The sequence below is a fragment of the Megalobrama amblycephala genome, linkage group LG2 (genome assembly GCF_018812025.1).
Source record: "Megalobrama amblycephala isolate DHTTF-2021 linkage group LG2, ASM1881202v1, whole genome shotgun sequence".
Classification (NCBI taxonomy): domain Eukaryota; kingdom Metazoa; phylum Chordata; class Actinopteri; order Cypriniformes; family Xenocyprididae; genus Megalobrama; species Megalobrama amblycephala.
Genome location: NC_063045.1, coordinates 30,016,084 through 30,033,534, shown reverse-complemented (window position 1 = coordinate 30,033,534; position 17,451 = coordinate 30,016,084). Strand labels below are relative to the sequence as shown.

General features: G+C 37.5%; 1 protein-coding gene across 1 annotated transcript in view; it reads right to left on the bottom strand.

The window, feature by feature from the left end:
- Positions 1 to 4,524: 4,524 nt before the first annotated feature.
- The window catches only part of psmd1 (proteasome 26S subunit, non-ATPase 1), a 42,004-nt gene continuing 29,077 nt past the window's right edge, over positions 4,525 to 17,451 (bottom strand). The window contains exons 17-25 of the mRNA XM_048169812.1: positions 13,922 to 14,036; positions 12,247 to 12,363; positions 11,179 to 11,281; positions 8,612 to 8,781; positions 6,561 to 6,653; positions 6,363 to 6,455; positions 6,045 to 6,269; positions 5,261 to 5,424; positions 4,525 to 4,702 (exon numbers count right to left, since the gene is read on the bottom strand). Of these exons, the coding sequence (XP_048025769.1) occupies positions 5,278 to 5,424; positions 6,045 to 6,269; positions 6,363 to 6,455; positions 6,561 to 6,653; positions 8,612 to 8,781; positions 11,179 to 11,281; positions 12,247 to 12,363; positions 13,922 to 14,036 (1,063 nt within the window). The 3' untranslated portion in view covers positions 4,525 to 4,702; positions 5,261 to 5,277. The remainder of the gene's footprint in view (positions 4,703 to 5,260; positions 5,425 to 6,044; positions 6,270 to 6,362; positions 6,456 to 6,560; positions 6,654 to 8,611; positions 8,782 to 11,178; positions 11,282 to 12,246; positions 12,364 to 13,921; positions 14,037 to 17,451) is intronic.

Below are 17,451 nucleotides of genomic sequence, written 5' to 3'. Positions count from 1 at the left end.
GTCATCACCAACCGTCAAAGTTCGTTCCAATACTCAAGAACGCAAGAACAGAGGACGCATGAAAGTACCCGGATGCGTTCTTGATATCGAGGATGCATCGAATGCAAACTTGAGGGAATCGAACCGTTAAAAATCCCAGAAGACGCTGCGGCGGTCGACGTACGGAAGCCTGTAAGCTTTAAAGTTCTTGTGAGATTCCAGCTACAAGCTCGCAAATACGTGACGGCTCGTGAAAGTAAACCATTTGTTTTGCTTAATTTTAATAAAATGATAACCTGAATAAAGCCTGCAGTAGGCCTATTTTTATTGCCATATAAAAATAATCTTAACATTGACAAAGCATAACAGCCAAAGGCTACTCATTTTCATAAATAGCCTACACGCGGTGAAATAAAAAGATATAAAATGATATGAAAACAATGTTTATATTAATATGAAATATTTTTTTTTAACAGGTTATTACATTTGTTTGTGATGTTATGTTGTATTTATTGTGCATTAGCCACTTATAATATGCTGGGACGGTCAGTTGAGCAACAAGATCGCAGCTCATCTCAGTTCTCAAATGATGCGTTCTGTGTCCTCGCGTACTTCCGAGATCGTTCCTTCAAGGTCGCCTGGCAAGACCGGACTCCACGAGAACGCAAGTCCGTTCTCTGCGTTCTTGGAATTGAGAAACAGCCATTGTCTGCTATATTTGCTTCTTATTTATTAAATCCAGGCAATTGGTTGATGAAACATTGATTAAAATTAAGATACAATTTTTACAAAACGAAATTCACTTTAAAGAAAGGATTTCTACAAAACAAAACTTAATGAAGTGTTTAAAATCATGTCTGACCCACTCCATGTCTCCCGATAGATTGCGTATCTTATGATGTATTCTGTCTCATGCTTTTCACTTTTCATAATCAAGTAAAGGAATTTAAAACATAACATAAGACTATTTAAACATAAATATGAAACTACATTTTCTTTAATGGCTACCAACACGTATTGTACAGTGAAGAGAAATTTCATAAGCAAGAGCGGATCATGAGTCACGAGTCAGATCATGATTAATTTATTGTTATATTTAATATTAGGGGCATTCAAGTTATTTTTTTTTTTTTTTTTTTTTTTTTTTTTAAATAACGCAATAGTTACTTTCCCTGGTAATTAGTTACTTTTATAATGATGTAACTCAGTTACTAACTCCGTTACTTTTAAAGTAACGTGCCCAACACTGCTTGGCAGGGACTGCTCTGTCCAGTGTTTTTTTTAAGAAAATAAGCATCCATAAAGGCCTAATGAAACATATCACGAAAGCAAATGGATGATTGGTGGAAGCACTTTCATGATCGTTGTTCAGTCGAACCCTGTTTTTTAGTCACCACAATGAACAATACACTTAATAGGTCATTGAATCGTTCAATACTCCCACATCCTCCCATAAAACTGAACATGTATTTGTACATTTTAATCATTCGAATCAAGTAAAATGTGCTGTTCCCATCACATATAATCAAACTTTTCAAGTCAATGATTATTTCCCTCATAAATTCAGAGCAATGTGAAAGATTGGGTCTGGCGTTGTACCTGCAAAAACAAACTCCCTAGTTCCCTATGACATGAACCCAGCATATTGTGAACAAATTTGAGATCCTAGAAGGGACTTGATCCACGGATGATTATGATGATGACTCAATTATCTGTGACACGAATGCTAGTCTGACATATTTAGTCATAGAAAACGCTGTGACTTTAGCTGTAGATGTTCAAAAGTACAATGGCACTGAGACTGAAACAAGAAATCATGACATTTCAAATGATAATGCTCACCAGTTTTTATGGTGCATTTTCAGGGAGCAAATGTTTCTTTACACTGCCCATTTATAGGCTATTCCATTTTTGAAAATGTTGCTGTGTACTTACTACTGAACAAGGGAGCAGACTGAGGCACACCCAAAGACTATGCCCATTAATAGAAGCTTATCAACTATGTTCATCTCTTATATAAACTTAATTCCTTTGGCGTAGTTCCTGGGATGTGGGCACTATAGATATGCAATCATGGAAACAAACAGTTTACTGTCAAACAACAGTTCTTAACAAGATGGTCCAAAATAATGACCTCAACTGCGGTGGAAATGAAAAAGCTGTTAGTGCTCTCAAAGTTTTTAAGGTGAAGCCACACTAGGTACCAGACAGAATTGCAAAAAAGACAAACTTCTAACATTTTCCACTGGTTAAGAAACAGAGAGTCGCACCCCAAACCAAGAGTTATGACCGGCCAAGTTGGGTCTTTCAAACAAACAGATCACAATTCCAGCTGATGCTGCTAAAGCTCCTCCAGGTCATTGTATCTTAGTGCAATAATGTGACTTTTACTATTCCCACTGGGAGGACCATTGGTCTGACCTTTGTGTTCCATTAGAGGAGTGTATGTATGATGTTCCCACAATTCTTGCCAAGACCCACAAATTCTCTGACTCTTGAGGAGTCATAACAGCCATCCCTGTCCCCAGTTCAAATGGCCAGCCAGCATGTCCATCACTGCACCCAGCAAGAACAACAAACAGAAGGCTCTTGACCACCTCCAGTGCCTGGACATCCATCATAAACATTTCTCCAAAGCCACTCTGGCCAGTGTACTGTTCTGACCAAACAAAAGAGGCTTGCTCTTGCCATCCGTTCTGTCATCAATAGTTACTCAGTGCGGCTGCAACAGACTGTGACTCCACGGCAGAAAGGGATGGAGGTATTTGTTCACCAACAATCTTACTTGGGTAGAACATGCCAGTCTTTAGATGTTCGCAAAGACCTTCTCAGTTCATAGCAAGACAAGTCTCTGTTACCCCAGCACATGCTTATCACCTTCTATGGTCATATTTACAGAAACAGGGCAATGAAGGACTTTCAGATATCAACACATAATAAAGTGTAATGATATAGTGATCTCATCTACATTTCATCTGCCGTGATGTCGAACTATAAGAGGCCAGTGGATTTTGATTCGCCAGGACTGCAATTCTTCGAAATTCAGTTTACAAGAGCATGGTCAATTAAGAGAGGTTGTTGATGTCCAAGATCTGTATTGCGGGGTCCAAACAAGAACAGTGGAACGTTTTCTTTTTATTCGCCAAATAAACCAATGACGATTTCAGCAGTTATGACAGAACTTACAATCTTTTATCTACTAAACACCAGGATGCAGCATTCTCTGCAAAAAGAGAATTTGGAGGTCAGAATCCCAAACTCCCTAAAATGAGATGCTAACACATGAACCGCAATAAAAGGAAATATAAATGACATAAGAGTATCTTTCCAGAACTGTGCTAATTTCCCTGAAGTCAAAATCCAAAAAAAACAACCCACACTGCAAAGACATGGGAAATTAGCGCCATGACAAAAATCCTTTCCTTTTAGGGGATATACTGAATGGTGGGGTGGGGTGACTAAATGCTTCCTCCTGTCAGTTTAGTTCAGATTGGTGGAACACCCCTGACCACATGCCATTAAATACAGTCATGTGGTAGTTTCTACAGAATGCACCTTAAGATAGGATGTACAGAATTTGAAAAAGGTTCCTTGTTTATTTTTGAAATACTATGAAATGTCACTATCACTGCATCCGAATATGCCTTATACTGTACTTCCTTACTACTCGTCTCTCATATTTTTTCGCCTAGTATATAGTACGTTCAAATGTAAATGGAGGTGAAGTGAGATAACTGACACCGCAGGTCACATGACAGTGATAACATGGGGGATGTATTACATCCAAATTTCATTCATACTATATAGAACAAGCAAGTTTCAAACCAAATGTAGTACCTACAATACAGTATGCGATTTCGGACACAGCATATGATTGATGCCGTTTCTCACAGCTCATCAATAGTTTTTGTTAGACAATAGACAGTTGGTGGTTCTTCAATTAAAACCACCTTAAAATACAATGCAAATGAGATTTGAAAATATATTAGCTATACTGGCAATGTGCAACATAAGTGGATGGTCTTAGGAAACTTTCAAAGTCTGAGGTAAACTTAAAGTTTACTTGGTCAAACTGCAAAACATTGTGGCCATTTTATGTACCTTAAAGCTGCTTATTATAGACCACTGATTAGGTCTTCAGGTGTATATATTCAATGTGTAAAACTCAATTGATGTTATAAAAGCTATTATAAAGTGCATTAAAGCTTATCCACTTATCCATGTCCACAAGCTGTTTTAAGCATACAAATATATACATTTTAATCTAAAATCTCAATAAATGGTCAACTATCTTATATGCTTTTTACCATTTTAACCACCTTCATTTCATTTTAGAACCTGCAATTTACATGCATGAATTTAAGTTATGCTTTTTAAAATAGAACAGCATGTATTGCCATTTGTAAACTACCCACTTGACTACACAAACATGCACAATCACATCAGCTGATAAGCATACAATAATACAACTGTTTAATCAAATGTCAAAAACAAAAAGAAAAAGAATACTGCAGACTCACAGCAATAAAAGAACTGAATCTCATGTTCAACATATATATATTTTATTGTAATGACTGAATTCTGTCATGTAAAACATTCCTCAAGTGGTCATGATAGGCCAAGTGGAGGAAAAAACATAAAAAAAAGGAAAAGAATTGGGCATTTAGAGTGGGGGACTGGACATGGAGCAGTGCATGCTGCGAACACGCTGAATTCATACCACCTGCAAGAAAGAGCAGAGATCAGTACATAAGCAGCACTGAGTTATAACCATTTCTGAGAGCAATTAAAGACAGAAATATTTCAAAATAGGATCTCTTTATATATATATATATATATATATATATATATATATATATATATATATATATATATATATATATATATATATATATATATATATATATATTAGAATTTAAATTAGTAGTTTAGAATCTTCACACAGACAATAAAGATTCTAAACTAAAATTAAGTATATCAAACATTGCAAAAAAAAAAAAAAAAAAAAGCCTTTTGGAAAATGTCAAGTAAGTGTTTCTGAAGCTCTGTGTGACACAGACAAGCTTCTCTCATTGCTTACATTCCATAGGAAGTGAAGGCTTTGAAGCCCGTGTAGAGAATAAAAGCCTCTAAATTTACAAATGGCATTCCATCTAAGGCTAAAAACATCTGGGAATAATGGCCATAGAACATGAGGGATAGTAGTATGCGAGTATGTGGGTAAAACTGTCCTAAATGTGTTAAACATGACGTCAGTGTCGGGTTCCTGTAGAGGAAGTACCTGTAGGGTGATGTTTCTCACTCATCTATGTACTCAAAGGGTTCTGGGGCCTCAGGCTCCTGTTCTTCTTCCTCAATCTTGGGGCCGTGTGCAGACACGGGCTCTACAAGCTCCTCCTCTTCCTCACTGGTGTCTTTCAAGATGATGATGCCACCTGTGTGTAACTGAGGGGCGATAATATGGACAAAGGTGATTACTAAATTGTGTGACAGCCCAACTAAATACTTACAGGCACAATTAGTTGTCCACAAGTATTATTTAGTGGAAAATACAGAATATTATCCTGCAAAGGTACAAAGTCTCCTAAAATGCAAAAAGAGAAGAAAATTCTTTGATTCCACTTTATATTAAGTGGCCTCAACTACTATGTACTTACATTTAAATTAATCATTTGATACAATGCACTTTATTGTGTACATACATGTTTTTACATTGTACTTATATTGTAAAAACACCTGCATGTAATTACATTTCTGTAATTACACTTATAATTACACTGTTGACCCATCCCTTACAACTTATCCCTACCTTTAAACCTACCCATACCACCAAAGCTTTCCCTAAACTTACCCGTATCCACCTCAGCAGCAGCAAAAGTGTTTTGCAATCCAATATGAACCCAATAAGTACATTGTACTTTTTTTTTTTTTTTTAAGTACATAGTAGTTAAGGCCACTTAATATAAAGTGGGACCAAATCTTTTTTATTTGGAGCCATCAAGCGATTGTGTTTCCTTCTAAAGAGTTTCTCTCATTTAGCAGTATAAGTGGTTTTACAGACTCACAGGTTTGAAGGGCTGGTATCTGCAGGTGTCGGGCATGGTGAGGACCTTGAGCTGAGCGGGCATGGCACGGGCAGGGTTCTCCAACATCTGGAAGTTTGGTTCTGGCTCTTTTTTCTTTTCCTTTTCCTTTTCCTTTTCCTTTTCTTTTTCTTTTTCTTTCTCCTTCTCCTTCTCCTTCTCCTTCTCCTCATCTTTCTTCTCCTTTTCAGCCTCTGCCTGCGTTTCCTGCATCAAATAAAGTGTTTGAGAGTACATGTCATACTAAAGGTTTCCGGAAGTGCTTTGCAAAGGTATGGATCTGCTGTTGGACATGCATACCACTTCCATCTTTTCCTCCTCCTTCTCTTTCTTCTCCTTTTCCTTCTCCTTCTTCTTGGCTTTAGCCGTTATGGACAGAACGGCAGTGGAAACCTGACAGAAAAAAAGTGGGACATTAAATCCGGAACGATTTGTTTTTAGTATCAGGTTGAGATTTGTCAAGTCCGTGTGTGTTCATGGTACATGGGTAAAACAGACCTTCTCTTTTTCCTTCTCCTTTGGCACTTCCAAGGGTGGAGGATAGGCAAAGGTGGAGGGTTTGCAGTTGGATCGATACTGCACCTTCGGCATCTGTTAATGGGACAGAACTTATTAATTAGAAATTGAAAAGTATTGATTAAAAAGGTTTTACTACTGAATAGTATTATGCTCTTGGCATAGCAACACGCTTGCGTCAAACTCTACTAAAATACACTGCGATTCATGGCTCCTAAGTGATTTTGTATGACACCAGAAGTTGCTGCCCCCGTACAGCCTTCCAAAAGGGTCACATGTGAGGATCAATGACACTTAGGACTCTATGTAGGCAAAAGCAAGAAAGTTCACTAGGATTTGAACAAAGCTTTATTTGAGAGTTGACAACACCAGCTTTCCCTACTTTTGACAATGTGCTAATCCAGAGGTGTCGAAACCTGCTTCAGGAGGACCAACGTCCAACAGAGTTTAGCTCTAAGTTGCCTGAACTAGGCCTGTCTCGATAATTAAATAACCGATAATTAAATAAGCCTATATTGCTAATTCTTTACATTCATTTATAAATATAAAAATTGGTGAATGTATGAATACATGAATGTATTTTATAAGAATACTGCTGCTTAATCATTGTTTTGTCATAACTTATGATTATATATTTTTAATAATATGTTGTTTTTCTCTATAATTAAGTAGTGGATTCTGGATTGCGTTTAACAAATAAAAAAAGTGACCATTAGTTCATACTCTATATACAGTCCCTCCAGAAAAACTGTCACTTTTAGTCACTTTTTTGTGATTGTTGCAGGCAAAAATCCTTGATTTTGCGGCACGTTTTCTTAAAAAATGCGATGGAATATGCGGGATATTTTTGCAATTTTATGCGATGAAATTGCGGGAACTTGCAAAAACTGCGGTTTGATGAAAAAGAGAAAAAAAAGGTGATTCCCCCAACACCCTGTTCTCACTATACTACCTTAATATAAAGAGTAATTTCTTATTACTTCCTATGATAAGCAAGCATACTAAATCACAGAATATTTAAGTTCTCATTCTGTTTTATTTCAGACCTTAATTAACACATGGCTCAAACTGGTTTTCCAACGTCGACCTCCATCTGTGGTCCAACACGCAGTTGCATATAAAATAATTTGCCCCCACTGTCATGTAACACACTGGGAAACTGCTTCGCGCGGTCTTTTGCGCTTATTTTTGTTGGCAAATGAGAATGATTTGCGTGCTTCATCATGGTTTCACCGCGGGGTTTGCAGATGATGTTCACGTCGCGTAATTACGTCACTTCATAAGGTTCCCATGGCAATGGGGGGAAAATAACGGCGCTTTACTTGTGTGAACGCATATTTTGCTTGCTGAAATCGGCAATTTATGCGGCGAAAGTGCAGCGTATTTGAAAAAATGCGACCCCCGCATAAATATGCGGACTTTGGCTGATTATGCATTAAATCAGGCGATCGCATAATCGCGTTTTTCTGGAGGGACTGTATATAATCACCTTTTCTTTGATTGGCCAGTTTGTTGTGATTGTTTCAGTTATTTACTGAATTGAATACATTTCTTTAATATTTAAAGGTGTTAACTGTAATCTTATGCTGCAAATGAAGCACACAAAAATGTATGACAAAGCCCTAAAACAGATAATTAATTGCCATAATTGTCAAAGCCCTAAAACAATTATTTTTCAGACTATTAATCGTCAGCCAAATTTCATAATCATGACAGGCCTAGCCTGAACACACCCGCCTGGACGTTTCAAGTAATCCCAAAGATCTTGATTAGGTGGTTCAAGTGTTTTAATGTGTTTAAAAGTGGACCTCAAGGAACAGGATTGGACACCCCAGTGCTAACCACAACACCAATGCTGCCAATTCTTTTTGCATGGATTAATGGTTTGGCTCCTCACTGGACAGATGGTGATATGAACTTTTGTCACACTATTGTAAAGGGATAAAAATATACTACAAGTGTTTATAGGTAGTACAGGTTAGGTTAGGTAGGTTAGGTTAGGTTAGGTTAGGTTAGAAGACATTTCTGCTTACCTTCAGGTCCTTGTTGAGGCCGATGATGGCTGTGGGTGTGAAGGACAGCGACAGGAAGTGAGAGAGCGGGAACCAGAACCAGAACTGGGTGAAGACCAGCAGACCCACCACAGATGGCATGTGGGTGTGGCCTGTGCGAGACTGCAGAGAGATCGTCACGTTACGACCACCTGAGAAGAATCAGACAGATGAAGTGTCATTATGTTCCTCAGGAGGGCTGTCACAATGAAATTTCAGCAAAAAAAGGTGCATTGTCAGTAGTGTAGCAATGCCTGAAAGATCACTCACAACTCCCTTTTAAACCAAGCAGCTTTCTGTCAATTCGGTGAATTTGCCAGACCAACCTGAACACGAGTAAAAGTGGGGAAATGTTTTGCCCTCACAAGAAAATCTTGATCGCGTGGATACCTAATGCAATGACTGGATTTTGGCCATGAAATTTTCTCAAGCAAATGTTAATGTCTAGCTACACAGGACTTTACTTTTGGATTCTGGAGTTGTATTATTACACTGCAAAGGCCGCACAACTGAGGCTGAAAGAAGGGCATAGGCGTGCACTGGTGATAGCTTGATTAACCACTGGCGTTTCAAATGTCCTTTCCTGTCAAGGTGTACAGTGCATGGAGCTGATACAGAATTGGGCTGTTAATATGAGATGACAAAGGCCAAGGTCAAAGACGACACCACCCTCGAACTGCCTGATGAGCAGACAATAACAGGAGTGAGGGATGAGTGCCAGGACGGAAAGAAGTATGGACATGTCCACAACAATGCACTTTTAAAGAAGATAAATGGGGAGAGGAATGGTATCATGAGTTTGAAGGATCGATTTGGCTCAGAATGAAAGGCATCACAGACAATAGCATACTTTTGTCACAGCCTGTTAAATTATGATACTGAAAGTTTCCTGTTGGCATCTACTGTAATTGTGAAGAGAAATTATAGCCTGTACTGTTTATTTTGACTGAAGTGACTTACATCATTTGTGACAGCCAAACCAGGCTATGAATCAAGCCAGACTAAGAAAGACTTCAAAATGTCATCGGGGGTCATAATTTCAACAGACACTTCAATTTTCAATTAGCTTTAAGAGCTCTCCATGGTCCACAGCTGTTACTAATGCGTTTCATTCTAAAACCTAGTAAGCTGCCTACAAAGTCAGCATTTTAAGGCATCATAGGCTTGTCCTCTGCATAAAAACTGTTCCAAAAAGCTTAGCAACATACTAACGTCAAACTCCAACATTTGAGCAGTGTATTTTATGCCTATTAAAGGATTAGTTCACTTTCAAATGAAAATTATCCCAAGCTTTAGTCGCCCTCAAGCCATCCTAGGTGTATATGATTTTCTTCTTTCTGATGAACACAGCTGGAGATATATTAATAAATATACTGACGCATTTGAGCTTTATAATGGCAGTGAACAGGGTTCACGAGTATGAAGCTGAAGAAAGTGCTTCCATTTACATCCATTCGTCATAAACATAATCCACACAGCTCCGGGGGGGTTGATAAAGGCACTTTCTTCAGCTCATACTTGTTGAACCTCGCTACTGCCATTATAAAGCTCGGATGCGTCAGGATATTTATTAATATTTCTCCGATTGTGTTCATCAGAAAGAAGAAAGTCATATATACCTAGGATGGCTTGAGGTGAGTAAAGCTTGGGATAATTTTCATTTGAAAGTGAACTAATCCTTTAAATTACTGTGATGTTAGCTTAGCAACAATGTCAAACTTCAATATTTGTGATTGTTGTGCATTTTTTTGCTTACTGAAATATTGTGGCATTAGCTTATCAACATTCTAACATCAAAGTCTATTGAAATCAAATGAGTTGATTCTCCTGAGTGCTTTCCATGATGAGCTCTATTTATGTAACACATGGAGTTGCAGCCTATATATAATGCTCCAAATCAGTCACATCTGAGGTTCTATTTACGTTAGGATGAAGCAGCTGCCAATGTATGCTGTAGACAGGATGGCAGCTCACTAGATTTAGGTTTTGGAGCCACGGTGTTAGTGTTTTTGTAAAGCAGCTATTTAATAAGTTGTAGGAAAGTTCAGTCTGCATGTTGCGGTATGGCTCATGTATTTAAATGAGGTGTTTGGAGCATGGACCCCTGACTGAAACCTTGAAATCCTCAATTTATTAGCTGCAGCCCCAACTGTAATAGATCATTAGGATGCAACATCTTTCCAGTCTAATTGTAACATGTATTGGGTTGGTATACAAGCTGATGTTTGAGAAGCAGGGGGCAAGAGCATCTTGAAGGCCAATGCATTCTTGCAATATTAATAGGCAAGCACCCTTAGGCTTAAGTGAATGATATTTGCTTGTAGTGGCATGAAGACGTGGTGCTATCTGGTTTCTAATGCCACATTCTTGTCACGATCCTATCAGTATTTTATCACACAGCCTTTAACAGACTTACCTGCCTAGACATGCCTGCAAATGTCTGTTTCCACCCTTACATTTTGCACTGAATACCTAAACATTGAGTTATTTAAGACAAGACTTAAAGCACATTAAAAATGGACAAATCTGTACATATTCTTGATACTGACCTGCATCCAGGATGCCCTGAGCCAGAATGGCCCCAAATTTGGCCATCACATCATCATGTTTGTCATTGATCACCTTTGAGTAGAGCTGCCGAAACTGGTTCACCTATGGAAAGAAAGAGGCGATGTACATTTCTGATATATACGACTTCTGTAGATTTACATAGGCGGGTTTAAATTAAATAATTGCCAAGAACAGGAACAATATTTACTACATGGCTCTGGTCTTATGATGCTTTCATGGCTTACTGTAATTTAAAAGATGGTATCTCAGTGATTTGACTCAGATATGATTAGCTTCTATGGTAACGCTCAATATTAACATGGATTCATGTGCAAAATTACTTCATTAGCTTTGCAAAATACTAAAGACATCTGAATTCAGAGGCATACACACCGTTAACTGAAGTCTGTTGTAAGGCATTTATTACATTCATAATCTTTCTTTCCACAATTTTTAAGGCCAGGCACATACAACATGGCTAGCGTGAATCAAAGTGTGCCCGTAAGGGGTATTTAGCAAATGACTGCCATTACTACAACTCCAGTTCTTTATTACACCATAAAACAGGGATTTCAAATCAATTTTACTTTCATGTGGCCATAAAATTTGCAGCCCAGTAATAATCATGTGGTAAAATAGAAGGAAAAATCACCCCAAGAAACAAGCAAATGTACCGTGACTACACAACCACACTGTAGAAATGACTGGACGAAGCCTGATATTATAAGAGGCCAATATTTATGACTTTAGGTGCGTACTAGAATCTATAATAAACAGTAAAAATGAGAGACTATAGTTCATTTTCATTCTGTGTAGTCTCTGAAGCCCACATAATTCCACCTCTAGATAATGTACATCCGTTTATTTATTGGAACCTTTTAGGTCCAACATGCTACACATTTGTATATTAGCATTAGCTGTGATTTTGTAGCTTTGTGTCACATTTCGCTGTCAGGCAAGGCCTGAGGTGTAACTTGAATTATCAGTGGCAGTTTATATATTTTACGTTTACTAATCCCATGAGCCAAATAATTAACCCCGACAACCTAGTCACACACTCCCCTTACCTTTGGACAGGTGACCTCCGACTGTTGGATCATGATCAGAGCAGAGGCGATCAGAGCACCCTGCCTGACGTAATTCACCGGGTCATTGGTCATGGGCTCCAGGAGATTGATTGCTTCCTGTTGAAGGAAATCATCAATGGAAGCATATTAAAAATGATTATGGAAAAACAGCAGCATATCCTGACAAATCATGCTGAATAGTTAGACCTAAACCACAAATTCATCAGACTCCCAAGTATCTAATCGTCTTTGAGAATTTGTGGTATCATAATAGGGTAACCTAATGATACATAGACCACAGAGAAAGAAAAGCCCCACATGAACTTTCCATCCCTTTCTCTTAGAAAGATTAAGTTGGGTTTGTTTAAAAGGGGTATTTAGTGTCACATTTGATCTTCAGGCCATGTTACAGCAAGCACTTTTTGAATTACGACTGCACTGAAGACAGTCCAAAATAGCAAATTTGGCTTACAGACAACTAACAGCTAAAGTAACATTACACAATATACAGTTATACATATTTGTGCAGTTGCGTCAGAGGTTGTTTGGAACGATTCATCCAAAACAAAGCAGTCATTACCTGTAGCCCAAGACAGATGAAGCCGAAAAAGGGCTGAAACAAATCCACTAGACATTTTGTGTCGGCAGAAATTATATTGCAGTAAAAATATGCAGGTGTATAAATTACAGAGCCAAAGTAGAATGTGTGACCCATTTAAAAGGCCTGACAGATTTGAAAGTGTGGAAGATCTTGGCTCCTAGGCCAGTCTGATTTCCCAGCATCGCCACAAAATCGCCCATGACTGTATTTGGGCACCTGAGAGGGATTTGGATTAAAGTTATTATAAGTAAAATGGTCAAGACCAATCTTCATATTCCATTTCCCAACGAGGGAGTTGAGTGGTAAATGGCAAGAACATTGTCCAAGATATCCTTTTGAATCTTATCTCCACTCAAGTGGTAAATGTGCCATCTGTGACTCTTCCACTGGTAATGCAATTAGTCGCAGAACCAACCTGAGCGTGTAAAAGAGCCAATAATGTCACTCAGGATTGTTGTAAGAGAGTTCAAACATCTCTTTTGGGTCACGGCAGAACTTGCTCAGCTGTCTCACAGACTTGAGAAATTTTTTTTTAGCCATCTAACCTTTAACAGTCACATCTGAGCTCCGGACTGAATAAAATGGTCACAAATGCAACAACAGGTTTGTATGCACCTATTCATCAGATATTATCTTGTGAGGTTGTGTTAAAGGGTTAGTTCAACCCAAAAAAATTCTGTCATTAATCACCATCATTACTCACCTTTTAAGGTCCAGAAAGCTAGTCAAGACATCGTTAAAATAGTCATACTATTTTCAGTGTTTACGTCCGAACGTCGGCTCAGTATTTTAACATTGTCTTTACTACCTTTCTGGACCTTAAAGGGTGCAATGATGTTGCTGCCTATGTGTGGTTCAGAAACCCTTGGATTTCATCGAAAATATCTTAATTTGTGCTCCAAAGATGAACGAAAGTCTTACGGGTTTAGGACGACATGAGGGCGAGTACTTATTGGCAGAAATGTAATTTTTGGGTGAACTAACCCTTTAATTACATTATTCATAGTACATATTACACAGCCTCATTAACAAACTAATTCAACGAAACAGACTGTAAGAGTACTGATAGAGTACCTTGTTGCCAGTGCCAGCGCAACAAATGCCCAGAGCCATTGCAGCGCCGCAGCGGACGTGGGGATTGTAGCTCTCGGACAGCAGGGAGACCACACTGGGACATTGTTCTGGAGTCCTGTAGACAAAAACATATATATAGGAAAGGAAAGACCATCAATTTTTCAAAACAGTTTATTTTCTCTGACAGTAATACTTTGGATCGGGTGAAGGAATGCGAGGCTTTAGTTCTGTGTTAAAAGTTTATGCAAAGGAACTAAACTGGTGCACAGGCTCTCAGTCACTTTGTCTTTCGTAACACAAACGATGCTAACTTGATAAAACGGTGCAGGACAGTCATTTCGGTTTCCATTAATCAAGTATATTTTAAGTATACACGTGTGGTTACTATGAAACCATAAAATCCCATAAAATTATGGGAACGGGAATGTTGGGCCAATTGTGACAAACATTTTTAGTAAAAGCAGCAGCACTTTCAGACAAAATTGACTTTTCCATTTTGGTACAAAACTTGGTTACAAGCCAGGTAACAAGGAATTTCAATTGGTTAAACTAGTCAAGCTACGCTTCTGAAAAAATAATTTGCTATACTACAAGGTCAAAATTCATAAAAAAAAAAAAAAAGAAAAAAAAATTAATTTATCAACTACACTTGGAAACAATGTCAACAGTGTCTAGGTATTTTTCACATAGAATATTTATGATGTGAAAGCATATTCAAATTCTGCAGTCAGATTACGTCACACACTGAATTTCAACGTGTCATTTTGAGAAAATGCATGCCATATTTTTCCCCCTCCATTTACATTTAGGTTTTTGTCCTTTATGTATAGATTATGTATAGCCTCTGTTTAAGTCTGCAGTGATTGTATTCTAAAATAGCCTGAAGGACTAAATCTAGGAATAAAATAATCAAATAACAGCCTCACTTTCCTCATTAAATCCTCAGAGACTCCAATGTGAGTGTTATGCCAACACTCACATAACATAGTCAATGAAAGGGAGGGAACGTATCATATAAAGAGAATTCGTTGTACTCATTCACTTGACACTGAAACAATTTGCAATTTACATAAAAAAAAATAAGAATAAATAAAATTATAATTTAAATCTGTCATCTTAGGGAGGCACAGATATAAATTCTGCTAATAAATGCACATTAACGTGTTTTTATTGTGGCCAATAACTGAAATCATGGCCAATATTATCAGTCTATACTGCTATTTACTTAACTTGTTTAACTTAAATGCTTAAGCTCCAATCTTGATTTTTATGCATTTTAAGCGAAATCAGGCATCATATGAAACTGCGCAAAGGAAAGATGAGTAGCTTTTTATTTATGGAAACATGGCAATGAAATCAAATCAATATCATACTAATCTGATCAATAAAGGTCATTTAAATGGCTGACACCAATCTGCTAACAGATATACTGCGCAAAAACCAGGTTAACTTAAAATACGTTGAAGTTCAGTTTAGGTCCACAGTAACCAAATCAATAGACTTTTAGAATAATCTCATCTGTAATAACAGACAGCATGTCCAGAAGACAACTGCTCGAACTCTTCCCACAGCAAAACCCTTTCCGTGGGAAGCTAATCCACAGTTTAGCACTCACATATAAATGCCAACTAGCAATAAAAAAGGATTTGACTTAATCTTTCATCAGGCTGGAATTAATGTGTTGTGCTGGATAACAAGGGTTCTGCCAAACTTGGCAGGCTGGGAAATACAGTTTCAATGTTGATGAAGTTGGGAACCTTCTGTACAAATACAAATCTTAGCCAGGGTCTTATGCCTATTCAGGAACATTTATTTCATCTAATCCTGACTAGTCATTTGAGCTTAGAAGCTTCAGTCTCAGATTCAGACTGAAGCTTCATTTGTTTACAAAAAGGTTTTCACTCAGAAATCTATATTTGCCTTCAACATGTTATGGTATTTATTCATAACCACTTAACAATTTGATAAAAAAAAAAAAAAAAAAAAAAAAAAAAAAAACACCACACAAACTTGTGTATATGTATGGGTATCAGGGCCGGTTAAGAATTTCCTTAACTTATCGGTACCGGCTATCCCAAGAACAATCCTTTTTTAAGCTTGCTGTCACGCAGGTGTCATACAGTAGGTGGCGGTATCCAAAAGAAGCTCAAATGTACGCGCAAAACCAATGAGGTCTGTTCTAGAGTCACACACACACACACACACGTTTCCGTGTTTTGCATATTTGATGCACAAGTTTGTAACTCATCGCTTGAAAGTCACTTATTTGTGATTTATTTTTATCTGCCATCAGACTATCTGAGACGTTGTTGCCGTAACATGTTGCTATGGGTTGCGTCTTGCTTCAGACTTGACAGACAGATACCGCAAGCTTCATGCTTTTCTAACTTTAAATCCTTTAAAAAAAAAATTTTTTTTCTTTTTGTTGCAATTATTATGCTTAAGTTTATATCAATAGTCTCATAACTTTATTAGTTAGGCTAGCAGTTTTTGCTGTGATGTCGAAGCACTATTGGGCAATTACTGTAATTTAATTTCTCTTGAAAAAGTAAGGGATTCATTATTATAATTTTTTCTGTAATTTAATTACATTTACTTCTGATGTAATTGCATTTAATGCTGTATAGACTATAGAATAGTTCTATATAAAAATAGTGGATTTAAACATCAAATGTTAAAATGTATGTTTTTAATGTAACCTTCTTCCTTCATAAGAACTGCTTTGTCTGTCTTGGAAAACACAATCAGCCTTAAAAGACTCTTAAATCTTTAGCTAAAAGCTCCCTTCTAAATTTGTTTGGTCTGATTTAAGTTTTTTCTTGTTAACTTTTATAAACAAAAGATGAAGCATGACACACTCCAGGAGCTGGAGGCTTACATGATTCAAGAGTTTCTATTTGCCAGACACTATCCAACGGAGCAGCAAAATGAACAAACAAAAGAGGTCCGTACAACAGCCCTTGTTCCATTGGAGAGAGAGAGAAAAAAAGAAAAGAAAAAAAAAAAAAAAAAAAAAAAAACAGGATTTCTTTACTAGTTTATCATCAAAGCATAGAATTCAAGTTTTATGAGCTGTTATTCTTTTGCCTTTAAACAAGCATTTAAAGACATTTTTGCTTTAAGTTTCCACACACACAAAATACAAAAGTCAAAGTTTTTTTTTTTTTTTTTAACGGAAATATTTTTTATGATCTTAACTTTTTGATCTAATGGCTTAGACAATTCAGATATCTTCAAAACAAATTTTGAGCATTAATGCGGATCCAATAACCAGCTTCAACCTCCAAATTCACCCTGGCAAGGTGGGAAACAGATGTGCCTAGACCTATGCAGCCTGAACACACTATGGTAATGGGAGGGGGAGAAAGAAGACTGTTCATGGGCTGACCCTGCAAAAAAAGTCATTTAATGCAAAAGGGGAGTCAAGTCCTCAATCGATCTTAAAATACGACAGATCAGCCATTGAACCAACCCCCTTAAGTATTCACAGGGTGTTAAAGGACAATCCCGCCCAACAGACACCTGAAGAA